The sequence below is a fragment of the Oncorhynchus masou genome, chromosome 33 (genome assembly GCF_036934945.1).
Source record: "Oncorhynchus masou masou isolate Uvic2021 chromosome 33, UVic_Omas_1.1, whole genome shotgun sequence".
Classification (NCBI taxonomy): domain Eukaryota; kingdom Metazoa; phylum Chordata; class Actinopteri; order Salmoniformes; family Salmonidae; genus Oncorhynchus; species Oncorhynchus masou.
This window is the reverse complement of record NC_088244.1, coordinates 9,084,673-9,106,092: the sequence shown is the minus strand read 5'-3', so window position 1 is coordinate 9,106,092 and position 21,420 is coordinate 9,084,673. Positions and strand designations below refer to the sequence as shown.

At 44.7% G+C, this 21,420-nt stretch overlaps 2 protein-coding genes across 13 annotated transcripts in view; both read right to left on the bottom strand.

Annotated features, from left to right (window-relative positions):
• LOC135527786 (ubiquitin carboxyl-terminal hydrolase 19-like) overlaps window positions 1-17,250 on the bottom strand; it is a 29,645-nt gene extending 12,395 nt beyond the window's left edge. Inside the window, exons 1-14 of one of the 12 annotated variants that reach the window (XM_064956350.1) lie at window positions 16,855-17,249; window positions 15,517-15,820; window positions 5,947-6,075; window positions 5,513-5,649; window positions 4,638-5,168; window positions 4,019-4,514; window positions 3,755-3,914; window positions 3,579-3,650; window positions 3,334-3,449; window positions 2,482-2,699; window positions 1,493-1,703; window positions 1,097-1,230; window positions 561-734; window positions 251-361 (exon numbers count right to left, since the gene is read on the bottom strand). In XM_064956350.1, the coding sequence (XP_064812422.1) occupies window positions 251-361; window positions 561-734; window positions 1,097-1,230; window positions 1,493-1,703; window positions 2,482-2,699; window positions 3,334-3,449; window positions 3,579-3,650; window positions 3,755-3,914; window positions 4,019-4,514; window positions 4,638-5,168; window positions 5,513-5,649; window positions 5,947-6,075; window positions 15,517-15,667 (2,640 nt within the window). In that variant the 5' untranslated portion in view covers window positions 15,668-15,820; window positions 16,855-17,249. Of the gene's footprint in view, window positions 1-250; window positions 362-560; window positions 735-1,096; window positions 1,231-1,492; window positions 1,704-2,481; window positions 2,700-3,333; window positions 3,450-3,578; window positions 3,651-3,754; window positions 3,915-4,018; window positions 4,515-4,637; window positions 5,169-5,512; window positions 5,650-5,946; window positions 6,076-15,516; window positions 15,821-16,854 lie in introns of all 12 variants that reach the window. The other 11 variants (XM_064956352.1, XM_064956349.1, XM_064956348.1 and 8 more) reach the window with 11 other exon arrangements.
• Window positions 17,251-17,416: 166 nt separating this feature from the next.
• LOC135527785 (laminin subunit beta-2-like) overlaps window positions 17,417-21,420 on the bottom strand; it is a 77,128-nt gene continuing 73,124 nt past the window's right edge. The window contains exons 29-34 of the mRNA XM_064956347.1: window positions 21,176-21,320; window positions 20,742-20,949; window positions 19,815-19,956; window positions 19,537-19,713; window positions 19,261-19,420; window positions 17,417-18,462 (exon numbers count right to left, since the gene is read on the bottom strand). Coding sequence (XP_064812419.1) covers window positions 18,326-18,462; window positions 19,261-19,420; window positions 19,537-19,713; window positions 19,815-19,956; window positions 20,742-20,949; window positions 21,176-21,320 — 969 coding nt within the window. The 3' untranslated portion in view covers window positions 17,417-18,325. The remainder of the gene's footprint in view (window positions 18,463-19,260; window positions 19,421-19,536; window positions 19,714-19,814; window positions 19,957-20,741; window positions 20,950-21,175; window positions 21,321-21,420) is intronic.

The following is a 21,420-nucleotide window of genomic DNA, read 5'->3' as shown; positions in this document are numbered from 1 at the left end:
TCTGAACAGGCAGTTAACCCACTGTTCCCAGGCCGACATTGAAAATAAGAATTTGTTCTTAACTGACTTGCCTGGTTAAATAAAGGTTAAATAAAGGTAAAATGTGAGTTTGACTGATACATTCCAAGACTAGAAAAAAATCCCCATTGAGACTCAATACAAAACACAGTTCAACATGAACACCCAGATATATTCAGACAGTGGAGTGTTGCTTAATTGTGTTGAAATAATTCCGTTGTTTGTGTCTTACCTTGGAGCACACTGGGCAGACGAGCTTGGATTTGTACTGGCCCTGGAAGAGGTCTACGATGAACGAGTCGTTTCTCATCTTGTGCCTCTGCCACGCCTCATCTGCCACCACCTTTTAAACAGACACACCGGGTCATTTTCCAAGGACAACGGGACTGAATGGAAACAGTGAGTGTGGTTATAAGTACGACTGTCTCTGCATTGATTGCCATTTGGAGTTTTAGCCTGCTGGGTATATGTGTAAAACACCTTTTAGATGTCACAAAGGGGCCTTGTAAAATAAATGTGGTTGTTTATAGTGCTGCTCAAACCTTGATTTCACCCACCTCGTCCAGCCGTCCGTCTGAGTCCACGGTCTCTGTGTAGGGCTTGTTCTGGATGCGGTTCAGGTCCTCGTGGAGCCCATCCAGGAGGAAGGCCATGAACTCCTGGGCATCGTGCTGGGCATAGCCTGTAAACTGACTGGCCTTACTGGCCACGATCGCCTGGAGAATAAAGACACCACATCTTAGTGGATATGATCGCCTGGAGAATAAAGACACCACATCTTAGTGGATATGATCGCCTGGAGAATAAAGACACCACATCTTAGTGGATACGATCGCCTGGAGAATAAAGACACCACATCTTAGTGGATATGATCGCCTGGAGAATAAAGACACCACATCTTAGTGGATATGATCGCCTGGAGAATAAAGACACCACATCTTACTGGATATGATCACCTGGAGAATAAAGACTAAGGCTATTTGGGTTACAGCATCTGCTAAATGTCATATTATCTCATTATATATTATTAAATAACAGGAGGGAGTTAAAGATAGGACTCGGGAGAGTGGAGTGTCACCTTTAACTTAGAGGGCTGAAAAGCATGGTGGGTGCCCTTCCACAAAGCCCGGAGCAGCACAGCGAACCCGATGGCCAGCCGCCCACCCGTCCCCAACGGGTTATGACAGTTGATCTCATTCTCAAACGCCCGGTCTACACAGAGGGTGAGAGAACACCGTTACTGGTTTAATATCGATCTACACTCACTGAAGATTAATACAATGACTTGCATGTTGAAACTTGTTTTTAATAAATTTTATAATATAAGAAAATATTTATTCCTTGCAATGTAACATTTTATTTTTTTACATACATATTTACATCAGACACATATTTCATAAAGGAATGTAAAAAAACTTCCACTGAAATGAAAGAATGACAGAAGGGAAGAGGAAGATTAGAGGAGCTCACTGACCATGAAAGTAGTCCCTGAGTTCCCGGGTGTTGGAAAGAGACTGGATGACACTGTTCATAAAGCATGTGTTGCCCAGGTTGACCAGGCCTGTGAAGCCTGGCAGACACACCTTCTCCTCCTCCTCCTCTTCCTCCTCAACGCTGCGCTGGCTGCGCTGACTGCCGGCAGGAGGTGCATGGGTCATGGGCTGGACCATACAGGTGGGCTTGGGCTGAGACAGAAATAAAGGGATGAAATACCATCAAATAAACATTATAAAGACCTTTTTTACATCGACAGTTCTTTACTGATACCCCAGCCTAAAACCCCAAAGAGCAAACACTGTAGAAGCCCAGTGGCTAGGAAAAATACCAACCCTCGAGGCTCATAGGATAATGAAATGATAAAGAAATCAGATTCCCTTTCCCCCTACTCATTTTCCAGTCCCCTACTCCTCGTCCTAAATCACTTCATACCGTTTCCCTTTTTGGGCCTTTTCCATCTCCTCTCTCCCTCTCTCAACATCTCATCCTCCCTCTCTCAACATCTCATCCTCCCGTCAGTCCTCCCTCTCTCAACATCTCATCCTCCGTCAGTCCTCCCTCTCTCAACATCTCATCCTCCGTCAGTCCTCCCTCTCTCACCATCTCATCCTCCGTCAGTCCTCCCTCTCTCACCATCTCATCCTCCCTCTCTCACCATCTCATCCTCCCTCTCTCACCATCTCATCCTCCCTCTCTCACCATCTCATCCTCCCTCACTCACCATCTCATCCTCCCTCACTCACCATCTCATCCTCCCTCACTCACCATCTCATCCTCCCTCTCTCACCATCTCATCCTCCCTCTCTCACCATCTCATCCTCCCTCACTCACCATCTCATCCTCCCTCACTCACCATCTCATCCTCTGTCAGTCCTCCTCTCACCATCTCATCCTGCATCAGTCCTCCCTCTCTCACCATCTCATCCTCCGTCAGTCCTCCCTCTCTCACAATCTCATACAACTCACCGTGACTGCAGGCTCCTGTTTGATTGGTACATGGTCTGAGACGGTGCGGGATGACACACTGTCCAGGCATCCGTCCACTGTCCGAGGGGGCTTGGCTTTCCCCTCCCCCACCCAGGGCGGCTCCTCCTTGGCAGAGAGGGAGTGCTTGCTGCTGCCCGGCTGACTGGCCTGAGAGGACGGTGCGGAGGGCACAGCAACCTTGGCGCCACCCACTGCACCTTAAACAGAGGAGGATGGAGCTTGTGGTCAACGACAAACAACTGTCAGGACCAAGAGAAGCATATTACCTTACAAGTTAAGGACATAACCTGGGCACTGTAATTCTGCACTGACACCCAGAGACCCGCGGGCTTGTGAGAACAGCAGACTGGACTGAGACATGCATACTGAGTAACTGGATTCGTTTCAGTGGGCAGATACCTGTCCGTAGTGCTGGCTTGAATGGAAACACCCACAAACATGCCTGGCTACTATAGTCACGCATAACACCAACACCTTATTAGTATACCCAACATTAAGACCCCACCTTCCTGATATCGAAGTTGCGCGCGCACCCCGCGCCCTCAGAACAACCTAAATTCAACCATCCCGCGGTGTCAACCCTCCAAAGTAATTAACATTAGGACAGGCTCTAATGATGTCCTAGGACACTGGTTAGACCTACAGCCAGTAGGTTACAGTCAATTGGTTCAAAGTGAAACACATCTGTGTAAAAGACAGTCAGTAAACACGTTTATGTGGGAGCCATTATGTGTGTAATATTTATACGGGGCTGCTATATTTCAAACTGTGTGACAGCTAGTGTAACAGACGTCTATAACGTGTGCAGTAGAAGCCAGGCAGCAGGAAGACCTTGTGTAGCAGGGGCCTCCAGCCCCCCCCAGCGCTGGCTGTGCCTCTTCTTCAGGGTGATGTCTAAACGGGATGGGGTGAAGGCATACGTGGACTGCTCAGGCTGGATGAGGTTCCTGTAACAGAGGATCCCCAGCTTGTCAGACTCACTGTCTCAATGAGAACCAAAAAGGGACATCTGTACACGTGTGTATAGAAACACCCACACAAAAATCACAGACCAAGCTGGACTTTGAAAGTCTTACCGGAGTTTGACTTGCCACTTAAAGACGGTGTTCGCTCCGCAGTCCGCATGAAGACGCAAGAAATTTACATCGCTGTTTGAAAGGGAAGAAAGTTCAATAAACTGGAAACACCACTAAAAATCCACTTAAAATCCACTAAGGTCACCAAGGTGAAAAAGTCACAAGGACCAAGTTACCTGGTCTGGAAGATGAGTGTGAAGTCCTGTTCTCTGAAGATCACCCTGGCTGTCTCTCTGACGATACCCTTCATGTACACGTTGACCACCATCAGGTCTGTCCCTTTCTCGTACGAGTCGTTCTTCAACAACTTCAGGTTCACCATTGGCTCTGGAACTGCTAAAAGATAACCACAGTGCCACGTTTCAGGTCACTGTCTGCAGACCATTGGACTCAACGTGACAGAAATAACATTTCAGTGTCCTTTTGAGACGTCCACTGACCTTCCTCCTGCTTCATCTCCAGAGGTTCCTCCTTAGACCGGTCCCTCTTCTCCTCCTGAATGCTGCTGCTGCTGGAGGACTCAGCCTGCTTGGTGTCTGTTGCAGTCACAGGATTCCCTGATCCTGACCGATTGGTTGGTGTTAGAGACTCAGTGGCCTGGTCAGCCTCATTCGGAGGCTGTCTCACTCGCGTCTCAGAATCAGTCCTCTGGGCCTCCCCTGGCCTCTGGGCCTCCCCTGGCCTCTGGGCCTCCCCTGGCCTCTGGGCCTCCCCTGGCCTCTGGGCCTCCCCTGGCCTCTGGGCCTCCCCTGGCCTCTGGGCCTCCCCTGGCCTCTGGGCCTCCCCTGGCCTCTGGGCCTCCCCTGGCCTCTCTGTTCTGTTGGTGGAGGCTCCAGCCTTGGGACTGATCTCAGCACTGGACACAGTGGCTGCCGGTATGATCACCTCTTCTGCACCAGCCTTGAAATCAGACTCTGGGGCCTTCGTGTCCTCCGTCTAAAACAATAAATGGGCTTTACAATCAAATCCAGAGCAGCAGAATTTCACACACACATATTTGAACCCACACAGTACTCAGTGCCTGGTGAGACGGTAGAGTCTAGAGACACCGGGACTCACCTGAACTTTCAACTCCTGCTGCGTGTGGCTGACGGCTACCTCAGGTGTTGTACCCTCATGGCCATTGCCAAGCAGCTCAGCTCGATTGTCACCAGCTGTAGATGTCTGGAGGTCCCGGCCAGTGGGGCTGTGTGGTTTCCCATTGGCTGTGGACTTGGAGTGCGTATCCCTGGGCATCTCTGAGGTGGGGTCCGTGGAGACCTTGGGGGGATGGACGGGGCGCTTGGCACTGGGCTCCTGAGGCAGGTCCCCTTTACTGACACTGACCGGCTTGGTCTGCCCCTCTCCGCCAGCCTTCACCACAGACTCTGGCCTGTCGGCTGGTTTGTAGTTCATGATGCGTTTGACACCTCGCTCTGCTTTGCCACGCCTCTGTTCACACTGTGCCGGTGGAGCAGACGTCTGGGTGGACAGTTCAGCCATGTCTTCCGTCTCCGGGACCGACTTCTCAGGCTTTACCAGAGGCGGCTGTTTCTGGTCTTTACCGTTCTTGGCCTCCACTTTCACAGGCTGCTTCTCCTTTTTATTTTGCTGCAGGGAGGAGAGATGAGACAAAAAATTATTTTTGGTTTTTGTATTTCATTTAAGAATTGTGGTTAAAACCTTCGCAAGAGAGATAGGCAATAGTCACATGATGGTATTCCATGAGAGAAACACATGCTATTTTTTTTTTTTTTAATTTTACCTTTATTTAACCAGGCAAGTCAGTTAAGATCAAATTCTTATTTTCAATGACGGCCTGGGAACAGTGGCTTAACTGCCTGTTCAGGGGCAGAACGACAGATTTGTACCTTGTCAGCTCGGGGGTTTGACGCTCTAACCACTAGGCTACCCTGCCGCCCCATGACAGCAGGGAGGCCAGTTGGCAGACTCACCATAAGGGAAGGCCAGGAGTGGAAGGGGACCTTCTTGTGCATGACCAGCAGGAGGAAGCCACTCTTCTCTTTGTACTGTACTTTGCTGCAGGAGCCTTCAATCTCCTCATGCAGATGACAGTCCCACTGGCGCCCATCTGGAGAGAGAGCAGTCACGGGCCATCAGACTAGTGCTAACGCTGCATGTTCAAAGTGAAAGGCTAAATGCCACGCATACCAAAGACACGTACACACACTCCCTCATTCAAATACCATCTCAACACACACACTCCCTCATTCAAACACCATCTCAGCACACACACCCCCTCCCTCATTCAAACACCATCTCAGCACACACACACAAAAACAGACATGTAGCCTGTACAAGCTCTCATACACGTGCAATCATCACATACATTTAGGCAATAAGTCATGTAGTTAGTTTGTGATCTCACCTGGGAAGCGGGCCTGACAGTCTGTGTCGGTGAAGGTAGTGGTGACGTCCTCCACCCTCTGCACCCCGTCTCCACAGCGCAGCCTCGCGATCACCTCATTAGCATTCTGCTTCCAGTCCACAAACACATCTACACAGCATGAGCAGAGACAACACAGTCTGTCAGGGGACTACAAACACATCTACACAGCACCGAGCGAGCAGAGACAACACAGTTTGTCAGAGGACTACAAACACATCGACACAGCACCAAGCGAGCAGAGACAACACAGTCTGTCAGAGGACTACAAACACATCTACACAGCATGAGCAGAGACAACACAGTCTGTCAGAGGACTACAAACACATCGACACAGCACCGAGTGAGCAGAGACAACACAGTCTGTCAGAGGACTACCACATTCACCACAGGAATTACCTTCAAAACGGATTCTGTAACACAAGAACACTTTGTCCACAGCGCCTGCTGTGACTGTGTTAGACAAGCGTGCAAATCAACCTAGAATAGTCCACAACAGATCAGTATAGCTAGACGTAGAGGAATATATAAGAGTTGAATATTTTACTGGTATTTTACAAAATGTTCCAACCTGACAATAAATCACTTTTCTCCCGGGTAACCTGGTATTTTTCCCGCCAAAATCGGAAGTGTCATTCCAAAGCATGATAAAGCCTAATAAAGCCGAATAAAACATTATCTTAAAGAGGGAGGCTAAGACATCTATATATACTGTATATAGCCCTATATATCTAGAACGCGATTATCGACATTGAAGTCGGAAGTTTAAATGCATTTGACTAAGGTGTATGTAAACTCAGTTTTTCACAATTCCTGACATTTAATCCTAGTAAAAATTCCCTGTCTTAGGTCAGTTAGGATCACTACTTTATTTTAAGAACAATTAGTAGAGAGTGATTTATTTCAGCTTTTATTTCTTTCATCACATTCCCAGTGAGCCTGAAGTTTACATGCTACCAAATACTAAATGAGTGTATTGCCTTTAAATTGTTTAACTTGGGTCAAACTTCCTGACAAATGTCTTGAGATGTTGCTTCAATATATCCACATGATTTTATATCCTCATGAAGACATCTATTTTGTGAAGTGCACGAGTCCCTCCTGCAGCAAAGCACCTCCACAACATGATGCTGCCACCCCCATGCTTCACGGTTGGGATGTTGTTCTTCGGCTTGCAAGCCTCCACCTTTTCCTCCAAACATAACGGTGGTCATTATGGCCAAACAGTCCTATTTTTGTTTCATCAGAACAGAGGACATTTCTCCAAAAAGTACAATCTTTATCCCCAGCTGCAGGTGGAAACCGTAGTCTGGCATTTTTTATGGCGGTTTTGGAGCAGTGGCTTCTTCCTTGCTGAGTGGCCTTTCAGGTTATGTCGATATAGGACTCGTTTTACTGTGGATATAGATACTTTTGTACCCGTTTCCTCCAGCAACATCACAAGGTCCTTTGCTGCCTTTGATGTTGTTTTGGGATTGAGTTGCACTTTTCACCAAAGTACATTAATCTCTAGGAGACTGAACGTGTCTCCTTCCTGAGTGGTATGATGGCTGCGTGGTCCCATGGTGTTTATACTTGCGTACTATTGTTTGTACAGATATACGTGGTACCTTAAGGCAACTGCTCCCAAGGATGAACCAGACTTGTGGAGGTCTACAGTTTGTGTTCTGGGGTCTTGGCTGATTTATTTTGATTTTCCAAAGATGTCAAGCAAAGAGGAACGGAGTTTGAAGGTAGGCCTTGAAATATATCCACATGTACACCTCCAATTGACTCAAATGATGTAATTTAGCCAATCAGAAGCTTTCAAAGCCATGACATAATTTTCTGGAATTGTCCAAGCTGTTTAAAGGCACAGTCAACTTAGTGTATGTAAACTTCTGACCCACTGGAATTGTGATACAGTGAATTATAAGTGAAATAATCTGTCTGCAAAGAATTGTTGGAAAAATGACTTGATCTATACAAAGTAGATGTCCTAAACGACTTGCCAAAACTCAAGTTTGTTAAAAATTAAATTTGTGGAGTTGTTGAAAAACAAGTTTTAATGGCTCCAACCTAAGTGCATGTAAACTTCTGGCTTCAACTGTATTTTGGATGCAATTTGAATGGATTGCGAGAGGGCTCACGCCTGCGCTGATTTAATGCAACGATATTCGAGCGAAATGCTGTTTTTAAACTCTGTAGCTGCAAAAAAAAATAAACAAGGTGACCCCCGAAAGCCAGATGGAGATGGGTAAATTAGAAGCGCATTGGGTCATTATGCTACTGCAGTATAGAATATGCTGCAGCAAATGTAAGCCTACCGGTTACCATGATGAGATGATAGGTCTACAAGCATTGTGAACTGCTCTCCATACTGACGGGCTGTCTGTCCCCACCCTGAGCGTTGATTCATCACGCCGAGGCCGTAGAGAAGCCAGATTGAAACATGGCAAATCATTTATCAATTCCATTTCACGCCATGCTGTTCATAGAAATAATTTACTATAATTTACCGGTTTCTCTCAGTTATTTATCCCGGGAAAAGGGAATGGTTTGAGAGGTAAATCCGGTAACCAGGTTCCCTCCATTCAACCCTAGACTGGATATAATTTAGTTAGAGGACTAGCTTTACTATACCTATACAAATACCAGTAGATATAGTTCAATGCATTCCTCATCTGAAAACAGCTTCAAAATACAGCAGCATCACAAGACACTAGCTTTACTATACCTATACAAATACCACTAGATATAGTTCAATGCATTCCTCATCTGAAAACAGCTTCAAAATACAGCAGCATCACAAGAGACTAGATTTACTATACCTATACCAATAGATATAGTTCAATGCATTCCTCATCTTAAAACAACTTCAAAATACAGCAGCATCACAAGAGACTAGATTTACTATACCTATACAAATACCACTAGATATAGTTCAATGCATTCCTCGTCTGAAAACAGCTTCAAAATACAGCAGCATCACAAGAGACTAGATTTACAGAAATGCACACATACAATTATTTGCAATAACTTCTAAAAGCCTGCTTTTTCTTTGTCATTATGGGGTATTGCATATAGATTGATTAATTTCAAGAATAAGGATGTAACCAAAACGTGGAAGAAGTCAAGGGGTCTGAATACTTTCCGAATGCAACAACTCCTTTGGACGGTACAAAAATGAATCCACTGCTAAAACATTTGTTTCACTAGAGAAAATCCCAAACGACAACTTGTTAAAATTCACAAACATACAAAATAAGATACAAATAATCCTCATTCTGATAAAAAATAAACCTGAAATAAGAAATCACAAAACATTGGCAATGCTCAGCCAACCTACCTTTTGTCACTGTGAAGCTCCGGCACCTGCCATCTAAGTTGAAAGGCCCTCAAACAACCTCATGTTCTCTTGAGTCAGCATGGAGCCTGGGGTTCTCTTCTTGGCAGTGCGTGGAGGTCATGTATGAGAGTTCAGCTCAGTCTACTACCGTACCCATGTTCACCACTACTACAGACTCTTGTTTATTCTCCTGCCATCTCACACACACACATATAGTAAACAACTATCTCTCTCTTACACACACTGTATACAACACACCCTCGCTCTCACACACACACACACACACACACGCTGTAAAATGTCCCAGGCAACACCACCACCTCTACAACTGGGCTCCCAGTCAGGCTGTAATCCATGTGAGCCCCCTCCCCATAGACCCGGTCCACTATGACATCACCATAGTATTGACCTTTGTCCTCCTTTGAACGAAATGGCTTTTACCACTAGGCTAGTCCGTAGTGTCTGTCACTTGTGTTTTCTCGAAATTGTTGAAAGGCCTGTCACTTGCACATAGATCCACATACATTGAAAGTATGATAGGAATTTCACTAATGTGTTACACCACTAAAATATGAAAGAAACTGGGGAGATGCTTGGTGCAAATCAGTGAATGGCATAGACAACATCCAAGGCATTGGAAGGACACAAAGGATATAGTGTGGACAATGAGACCGAGGGTAGCTGGATGTGGCAAGAGGAGGACGTTGTGTGGGTGGAGAATCATGCTGGCCGACCAGCCCTCTGAATTGATTGGGGTAATAAGTTCTAGTTGGAAACAGCAGAGCAGGGGGAGGCACAGCAGCTTTCTCTCGTGACTGTGACAAAGCCCGTTTCCCTCGATCCGGCCTTAGATCAGCTAGGATTACAACTCTTCAGCATTAAGCAGAGAGCAGCAACCAGCACATGATACCTACCAATACCAGCCAGTGTTTCCCCTATATGCATTTAGGAAGAGGAGGGCCTCTAAAACCACACCATTGGCCACACTATTAGCTAACATGAGTGGCTGGTGATCAGGCATTAGCTCCCTCCATCAGGGATCACATCTCAATTTCAGACAATACATAGACATGCATGGACATTTCTTAAACTAGACACTAATGTACTTGTCCTCTTGCTCAGTTGTGCACCGGGGCCTCCCACTCCTCTGTCTATTCTGGTTAGAGCCAGTTTGTGCTGTTCTGTGAAGGGAGTAGTACACAGCGTTGTACGAGATCTTCAGTTTGTTGGCAATTTCTCGCATGGAATATCCTTCATTTTTCAGAACGAGAATAGACTGAAGAGTTTCAGAAGAGAGGTCTGTGTTTCTGGCCATTTTGAGCCAGTTACCAAACCCACAAATGCTGATTCTCCAGATACTCAACTCGTCTAAAGGCCAGTTTTACTGCTTTAAAAAAAAAAAAAAAAATCAGGACAACAGTTTTCAGCTGTGCTAACATAATTGTAAAAGGGTTTTCTAATGATCAATTAGCCATTCAAAATGATAAACTTGGATTAGCTAACACAACATGTCACTGGAACACAGGAGTGATAGTTGCTGATAAATGTAGATATCAACCGTTTCCAGCTACAACGGTCATTTACAACATTAACAATGTCTACACTTTATTCCTGACCAATTCAGCATTATTTAAAATTAAAAGATTCTTTCATAAACATACATTTCTAAGTGACCACAAACGTTGAACAGGAGTGTACATGTTTCAAGCAGACCACCATCGTCCCTATGCCCAAGAAAGCCAAGGTAACCTGCCTAAATGCCTACCGCCCTGTAGCACTCACGTCAGTAGCCATGAAGTGCTTTGAGAGGCTGGTCATGGCTCACAACACCATCATCCCGGAAACCCCAGACCCACTCCAATTTGCATAACCATCCCAACAGATCCAGAGATGATGCAATCTCAATCACAATCCACACAGCCCTTTCCCACCTGTACAAAAGGAACACCTATGTGAGAATGTTGTTCATTGACTACAGCTTAGCATTCAACCGCATAGTACCCACAAAGCTCATGACTAAGCTAAGGACACCAGGACTAAACATCTCCCTCTACAACTGGATCCTGGAGTTCCTTACGGGCTGCCGAGGTGGTAAGTGTAGGGAACAACACATCTGCCACTCTGATCCTCAACACAGGGGCCCCTCAAGGGTGCGTGCTTAGTCCCCTTCTGTACTGCCTGTTCACCCATGACTGCGTGGCCAAGCACGACTCCAACATGATCATGACAACAGTGACAACAGTGGTAGGCCTGATTACCGACAACAATGAGACAGCCAATAGGGAGGTCAGAGACCAGGCAGTGTGGTGCCAGGACAACAACCTCTCCCTCAATGTGATCAAGACAAAGGAGATGATCGTGGACTACAGGAAAAGGAGGGCCGAACACGCCCCCATTCACGTCGACAGGTCTGTAGTGGAACAGGTTGAGAGTTTCAAGTGCCACATCACCAAACTATTCATGGTCCAAACATTCCAAGAAAGTCATGAAGAGGGCAAGACAATCACTTTTCCCCCTCAAGAGACTGAAAATATTTGGCATGGGTCCCCAGATCCTCAAAAGGTTCAACAGCTGCACCATCGAGAACATCCTGACTGGTTGCAACACTGCCTGTTGTGGCAACTCCTCGGCCTCCGACCGCAAGGAGCTTCAGAGGGTAGTGCGTCCGGCCCGGTACATCACTGGGGCCAAGCTTCCTGCCATCCAGGACCTCTAGTTTAACTGCAAGATATAAGTTGCAACTATGATGTTTGTTCCTAAAACTATGCATTTTATTAAAACTGAAAAAGATGAGGTAAATAGCCCACATTATCCAGAAAAATATATTTCAGGTTAAATTGAAATAGAAGGGTTTCAGCCTTACTTATATCATTCTGATTTTACATGAGCCGAAATGAATCTAAAATGTACAATAGGTAGGGCCCTATAAAAAACCATTTAATTAATTTTCTTTCCCAAATTCTATTTTTCGCCGGTTAGTTCTCTCATGTTTCCGTTATCCAGGTTCACTCTAAAATATGCATGTTTATTTATTTATAGTAAAACAGAAGTAGTGTTCTAAGTCCACAACAAAAACAAACGTGATAAGCGTTCATGTAACGGTATTTTATTAGCATCCCCATTAGCTGTTGCAAAAGCAGCAGCTACTCTTCATGGGGTCCACATGAAACATGACATAATACAGAACATTAATAGACAACTACAACTCAAGGACAGAACTACATACATTTTTCAAAAAAGGCCCACGTAGCCTACATATCAATACACATACACAAACCATCTAGGTCAAATAGGGGAGGGGCGTTGCGCCGAAACAAATACCCATTGGATTTATTAAAATAGTCAGGATATAATTCTGACAGGTAAACATAGGCTCCTTTCAGAATGAGGCTCTCCACTATACATTGTTTCTGCAGTGTTGATTCACCATTATCAAATGTTTTCAGAATGTATCTGCTGATAAAAAAAAAAAAAAAAAAAATCGCCAAAAACGCTAATGTGGGAAACAACTGAACGGCTCTCTCACCGAAGCGATTCGGTGGGCTACAACGACTAACGAGACGAAAGTCACTCACTGCAGAGTCACAGTCTGGCAAGCCCTGACATCCCAGAAAAGGAAACCTAAAATAAATAAAAACTATTGGTTTACTTGTCCCGATGCGACGAACATATAGTATAATCACGTTGCACGATTTACGAATGGCAAAGGGATATTGGAGATCGACTTTATTCAGTCAGTTCAACACCTTTTATAAACTAGTCAACACCTAGCTGTTCAGTTGTCAATCAATGCACGGTAAAAAGGCAATGCCACACGACTCCACGTGGCCAGATATGTGAAGTACATGAAAGAAGATAAACGATTGTGCCAGAAAACAATAATTATGGCGAGGTGGATTTCAACTCATCGTTACCACTTACATTTACACAGGACGTGCAAATTCACAAGTATCATGCGCTCTCCCTCAGTGTTAAGACATTCTACTGCAACTAACCACATCACACAAATTAGACTGGGAGGCAGGACAGACAGCAGACTGTGTTTCCCTGTCATCGGTGGCTTTGTGATTAACAGGCAGAAAAGGCCTATCAGTCAATATGGCAGGAGAAGAATCGACAGACTAGCGAATTAAAAGCTTTAAATGAAAAGTAGCCTAGTTAAAGCTGCAGTATGTCATTTTTTTGGGCGACCAGACCAAATTCACATAGAAATGCGTGTTATAGTTTTGTCATTCTCATTGAGAGCAAGTCTAAGAAGCAGTATGGTGCCGATAGACATGGCCGCCTTGTTGTATCACCGCCTGGTGCGACAACTGCACCGTCCACAACCACAGGGCTCTCCAGAGGGTGGTACGACCAGCCCAATGCATCACCGGGAGCACACTGCCAGCCCTTTGGGACATCTACAGCACCCGGAGTCACAGGAAGGTCAAGAAGATCATCAAGGACCTCAGTCACCAGGGTCACGGGCTGTTCACCCCACTATCATCCAGAACGTGAGGTTAGTACAGGTGCATCAAAGCTGGGGGGGTCAAAGAGAGACGGGAAAAACAGCTTCTTTCCCAAGGTCATGAGACTGTTACATAGCCATCACTAGCCAGTCTCCTGCCCTGAACTTAGTCACTAGCTGGTTACCACCCGGTTACTCAACCCTGTACCTTAGAGGCTGCTGCCCTATGCACACGGAACACTGTTCAATAACAGAAGACTGGTCACTTTAATAATGTTTACATACTGTTTTACCCATTTCATATGCATATACTGTATTCTAGTCAAGGCCTATCCTATTTTACTATTACTGTACATATGCGGCACGGTTGGAGCTAGGAACACATGCATTCCCTACAACCGCAATAACATCTGCTAAACGTGTGTATGTGACCAATAGAAATCGATGTAGATCTATTTTATGTACGCCATTTCCATTCTTCCCATACTTAAGTTTCGCCTTTGTGTCTTTTACTTTCAGAGTTGTACACCAGCTTCAAATAGATGAAACCAATAAAACAACATATTTGTTAATAGAAAAAGGTATTTCACAGCAGTTAAGATGGTAGAATGACTCTCTACACTACAGACACTAGTTTTGTAACAGAACCTGAAATTAGAATTGAGCAAGCAGGAAATAGCAGATCGATTTCTGCATTACGCATCTAATGCGAAGTGGAAAAAGTAGGCGGTTGAAAATGTGTCTGTAACCTGTGCTGATTAGCCAACAGCGCTAATGGAAAACACTGCAGAGATGACACAATGCAAATTTCAAGTACCGTTCAACACCACTCGTCTCCCCCATTTGTCATCAGATTTTATGTCATATATAAATCAAAATAGGCTCAACATAAGGATGATTTTTTTCCTTCACTAAATTGGTCAGAAGACCAACGAGATCAGCAACAACAAAAAAGATCTGATGTGATTGGCCAAATCAAAAAAGTTACCTACATATATATTGCAGATGTTATCACAGGTGCAGTGAAATGATTAGGTTTCATGCTCCAACAGTGCAGTAATACCTAACAATACACACAAATCCCTCAAATTAAAATAAATATCAGAACAAGCTATGTTAGAGTGCAGAAAATATATATAATGGTGTGAATAGACTGTATATGAATAGAAAAGGTGTGTACAGCAGTAGTTATATAGGACGAACCTTGACTAGAATACAGTACATACAAATGAAGTGGGTTACTGTATGTAAACATTATTAAAAAGTGACCAGGGTTCAATGACTATGTACATAGGGGAGCAGTCTCTAAGGTGCAGGGTTGTAGTTGGCTAGAAGCAGTGACTAAGGTTCAGGGCTGGGTACTGGGAGGAGGCCGGCTAGTGGTGACTATATCAGTCTGATGGCCTGGAGACAGAAGCTGTTTTGCCCAGTTTCTCGGTCCCAGCTTTGATGCACCTGTAATGTCTCCGCCTTCTAGATGGTAGCGTGGTGAATGGGCCGTGGCTCAGGTCCTTGATTAGTTTTTTGGCGTTGCTGTGACACCAGGTGCTGTAGATGTCCTGAAGGGCAGGCAGTGTGCTCTCAGTAACGCATTAGTCAAAAGACCAATTAGTGGAAAAACAATATCAAAATTGGGTTGCCGTGTAAACACAGGCAAATAGACTTGTTCTCAGCCAACACTCTACCAATGCTAATAAAGCAGCATCTCAGCGATGTACCCTCATGCGTTGCCAAGTTAACCACAGCCCAAATCTCTCCCCTTCAACCATTTCACCTTTCTTGTGCTCTGCATTGGCCCCTGCTGCTGCTCGCTTGGCCTCCCTGCTCTCCTGGTTGGCCCTGTCCTTCTGCTTCTTCTTGCTGGTGCTGTCATCTGCGCTGCGCTGACCCCCATTCCGCCGACCTGACTCACTGCTGCTGGCCATCTTCAGGCGCTTGGCGCTCACGGGCCGCCCGTCCCCGGCGTCACTGCTGCCGCTGCTGCTGGGGTCTGGTTCTGGGGTGTGCCGCTTTCTACCCGGTCCAGCTATCTTGGCGATGATACAGGTCAGAAATCTCCCGGAACAGAATCAGAGGTCCTGAGAAGAGTCAGGGGACCCACCACTTATGAATGAGTGTTGCAGAGCTACATAAGAGTCATAAAGAGTGTGATCTGTGGTGTATATAGTAGGTTACAGAATATATGATCAATTAAGTCATTTACACACATGCAAATTTGAAACCTGACCCCAGTCAGATTAAACTCACATTTCAAACATTTCCGGTACATTGATCTGATTGGAATCTGTCTGCAAACATTGCAATAGGGGTATCTCTGCATTTACTACCAAGATGACTTGGGGTGGCTGTCTTATTGAGTATCCCAACCATTTGTGATATTAGCTACTGTATCTAGCTAGCTATCTTGAATATTTTGCCTTGGATGTTGCCCATGAATGTTGCACCCTGGATTGCAAGACAATGTGACTCTAAAACATCTACGTTACCTTCGGTACAATGCTAACTAACGTCAACTACAATGTCTAAGTGGATAGCTAGCCTATAGTTGCTTACTTTACACATTGCATTAGATTAATAATAGTATGCCTAACATTAAACCTGTATGTACATTTCTGCCAGTCTCTTTGCCCTCAATGCAATGGCGTCATGTTCATGCGGCAAGTAAGTTGTTAGCTAGTGACGACCAGTTACTTAACGTTAGGTAGCTAACTAAGTTAGCATGCTAAAATAAGATACTTGGCTATCAATGTTCATTGGCCAATCAGTTCATCAAAAATCTGACAATTTAACGTTAAAATGTTAACAGATAATCTCTATAATGTCAGGAACAACAGGGATAAATTGCCAATGTAACATTAACGTTACCTGGCTAACTGGCTAGCCGGCTAACTTTAGCTAAGCTAACAACAGTTAGACAACTAGCTTTATCTTCCTAGCTAAATTACTAGCAGTTCTGGCGAATGTCATTAGCTTGTTAGCTAATTTCGCTACCAAACGTTTGTCAGTTGTTGACAAGCTAAACAAACAATAGCTATTGACAATAGCGCCTCATGACTAATAATTGAACATTTCTAAAAAATAAAAATACTAGCCAGTATGACCGACTACTTACAAAACATGTATTATTTGGAGTGTCGTCTCCCCGTCTTTGTGCACAATGGCCGGCGAGTCCGTACTTCTTCAGCCCTCCCTAAGCTCCTTGACCGCCGCGGGCCTCTGCTCACCCCTTCCCGCAATCGAAACCCCGTACTCTTGGTGTTTCTAGAATATTCTCGTTATCCGGGTCCCATCTCTTATAGATTCCTAAATATTTTAATAAAATATAAGTGACGTGAATGGCAACAAAACGATAAATCGCTTTAACGTAAGTTACTTTAATGGCCACGGGAAATGACTCGCACTTTGTTTAGGAACAAAAACAGTCCAAACCGAAAACCACTTCGAAGACTGACCACTTCCTGGAGGCAGGCAGGCTGAGGCCGCACTGTAGAAATCGACCCCTCACAATGGGAAACTCTCAATTGCATAATCTCCTCGCGTCCTCTCTCATCGCGTCCTTCTAAAAATCCATTGGATGAGAAAGCCAAAGGTCCCGCCCCTCTGACCTTCTCCTCCAATGGGTTTTGAGAAAGAGGCGAGAGGACGCGAGAATTATGCAATTGAACACTCTATTGAGATTCTCCCATGTGACAAAGGTTTTCTTGGCTGGTTCTACAGGAAGGCAGCTCTGAAACCAGTGTATGAGATTAGTAAAACAGGCCTATTATATGGGGTTTATAATAGAGAGATGTTGAATAAGACATGAACTCGCTTAGACATGACAATTTTTAACTACAGTCTCCTTAGGTGATCCACACCTCTCTCCCCACCATTGCATATGCAATGTATGTTTATTGTGTGCATTGATGGTGTTCCAGTTTTATTAGTCACACAATTTCAGTTTTCCTACACTGGAGGGTGGAAATACTTTTTCAGTATTATTGTCAGGCAACTCCAAAAAGCTTTCTCTCAATTACAGAAACAATACCATCCATTGAGTCTATTTAGTGTTTAAAGAGAACAAGCATCCCATCATTTAATCCAGGAGAGATCAGAAACCATGTCAAAAGTCACCGATCATCCCCCGGTTCATCCTCGGTCGGTACACATAACAACTTTTGTTCATTGTTTTTCCAGAACAATTTATTCATAAGTACTTTTTGGGCATTATTTATATTCTGAATGTGGCAGTGTTTGGAGGATGATCTGAGTTGAGGCTAAACATATTTGCACATTTTCGTATTCTTCACACACACAAATGGATAATTATTTTCGTAAATGTCATGTGGAGCCACTTCTATCCTTCAGTTGAAAGTCACACAGTAATACACTGAGGGCACACAATGTTATATTATGTGTGTGAAATCTTACAATCAAAAAGACAGTTACACAGTGTAGTTGGATAACCACCATGGCTGATGGGCAGTACTGAGTTCCTCACTAGAGCGCATAGGGTGTACACCCTACAAGAGAGTAAAGCAATAGTAGGTTCACATAGTGTCTGCAGTCAGTCAGTGTTTGGTTTAACTCGGCCAGGTCCCTGTTTACTGACAGGTGTTGTAGATCTGAATTTGTTTGTTGATGTCGTTGAGGATAGCCTTCATCTTGTCTTCGAGGCCATCCAACTGCCGGGCTTTGCCCTCCAACTTTTTCTGGTTCTCTTCATAGTCTTTCTCTAGTTCTGTGGATATAAAGTGAGTCAAGTTTATATCTTAATGTTTAATCTCAGAATAACCAGACTTGGCTGACTGACATACTGTAGACCTGTTCTGGCACCCCAATGGTGGAACCAGCTTCCCTCTGAAGCTAGGACAGCAGAGTTCCTGCCCATCTTCAGAAAGCACCCGAAACCTTACTCTTTGAACAGGTATCTTAAATAAATACAAAAATATATACATAATAATCTTGACTCCTATCTAAAGTAGATAACTACTTTATTGAGGAATAGTGTACTTACTATGCCTGTGATATATGATTGTCCCACCGAACTATCTTAAGATGAATGCACTAACTGTAAGTCGCTCTGGATAAGAGCGCCCGCTAAATGACTAAAACGTCTGACGCTGGCCGTGAGGCCGATACCTAAAGCTTATTAAAGAGCAGTGATACTATCAAGAGCAGTGATACTATCAAGAGCAGTGATACTATCAAGAGCAGTGATACTATCAAGAGCAGTGATACTATCAAGAGCAGTGATACTATCAAGAGCAGTGATACTATCAAGAGCAGTGATACTATCAAGAGCAGTGTGCGGGTTCCTTATTATTTCTCAAATTACTAAAATGTAAAATGTACAGTTTGTTCTCTGGTTTGAGTACACCACCATCAGACAAATTCAGACAATACAGTGGCACTGTTTAACCACAAAAGAGCTATGTTGCCTTCACTATTCTCCAAGGTTAGCTTGTGTTAATCAAAAACATTGCTGATCTTAATTAAATAACGTGACCCAGTTCCCTGCAGGGTCCCTGCCACACACCTGCTAGTCTCTGGAGCTTGTCCTGAGCGTCTTTCAGTAGCTCCTTGGCCTCGTCTCTCAGGCGCTCTGCTGTCTTTTTGGCCTCCTGGACGGTCTTGGCTTTCCTGTCCACCAAGTCCTGCACTGTGTGATACTTATCCGTCAGCTCGCCATCTAAAATCTGAGAGAAATAAGACAGCATAATTAGTATCAGTCACAGTATTACAGTCCTAAATATACACATAAAATGAACACACACACACACACACACACACACACACACACACACACACACACCTGCTTGGCATCATTGGCTTTGTCCCGTGCCATAGTGGCTGTCTCCTCAGCTCGAGCTGCTGCCATGCTGTTTTTTGCACGCTTGAGTTTCAGACCATCAATCCCCCGACCCAGGTTGCCAAGGCGATCCATGGCATTATTCAGGTCATGGTCACTGCTGGAGGTCTCAGACTCGATCTACGAGCAGAGAAAATATCAGGAACGTATTATCTCTTCATCCTCCTCATCCCATCAAACAGAATACAGATGGCGTCCAGTCAGTTGAGTTCCTACTGTACCTGTGCTAGTCGGACTTCCGTTTCACCGATGTCAACCTTCGCCCGCTGTATGGCCTTCTCCGCTGCAGCCTGGGCCGTCTTAGCGTCCTCAAGCGCCCGTTTCACCGTCTCTGCTGTGGATTTCACCCCGTCTGCCCGATTCCTACAGAACGGAAACACATGTTGGAATCAGGAGCGTTTTGCTGTGCTGGACTATTCTCTTTGACTTGATAATGCTATAACCTATAACCCTCTATAACCCTCTACATACTATAATCCTCTACATACTATAACCCTCTATAACCCTCTACATACTATAACCCTCTACATACTATAACCCTCTACACACTATACCCCTCTACACACTATAACCCTCTACATACTATAACCCTCTACACACTATAACCCTCTACACACTATAACCCTCTACATACTATAACCCTCTACATACTATAATCCTCTATAACCCTCTACATACTATAACCCTCTATAACCCTCTACATAATATAACCCTCGACATACTATAACCCTCGACATACTATAACCCTCTATATACTATAACCCTCTACATACTATAACCCTCTACATACTATAACCCTCTACATACTATAACCCTCTACATACTATAACCCTCTATAACCCTCTACATACTATAACCCTCTACATACTATAACCCTCTACATACTATAACCCTCTATAACCTTCTACATACTATAACCCTCGACATACTATAACCCTCGACATACTATAACCCTCTACACACTATAACCCTCTACATACTATAACCCTCTACATACTATAACCCTCGACATACTATAACCCTCGACATACTATAACCCTCGACATACTATAACCCTCTACATACTATAACCCTCGACATGCTATAACCCTCCACATGCTATAAATCTCCACACACACACACACACACACACACACACACACACACACCTGGCCTTCTTGGCCTCCTGCAGCAGCTGCTCTGCCTTGCGCACGTCGTCCTGTGTCTGTTTCAGAATGGCGTCTACGTTGGAGAGGCTCCGGACCCGGTCCTTGATCTCCTCTGCCAGGTGTCTGATCTGCTGTGGTGAGGCTGGGATGGACAGCTCCAGGACACGGTTAGCCACCGTTTCAATGCTGTCTGGATCAGCACCCTCCTCTGCAATGAGACAGAAAAGATATTCAGATCAGTAAAGAGATTTTTGACACAGATTGGAAGTTAATACTTAATGATTATGACGCTGATCATGATGACTATCCCGAGGTGAAGATACATTGTTTGTATGGTCAAATGTAGCCAAGGTCTGAACTCACTTTTCCTCTAATATCTGAATTCTCTGTCACTTTTCCCAAAAATGTTTTAGCTAACTAAGTAGCTAACTCACGCATGAGGAAGTCCCGGATCTGCTTGATGAGGTCCCGCAGGTCGTTGTTGGAGCGCTCCACATTGTTCTTGGTGTTAGTGGCCTTGTCCAGAGCTGCCTGGGCTGTACCCTTTGCCTCCTCCGCCTTGGTCTTGGCATCTGCCACCTGAGAAGCCAAACAGGGGGACACAGAGAACCAGGGGTAACATCAATTCCCCCGACTTTACTGATAGCTGCTTCATTGTAGAAACGTTTTACCTACTATG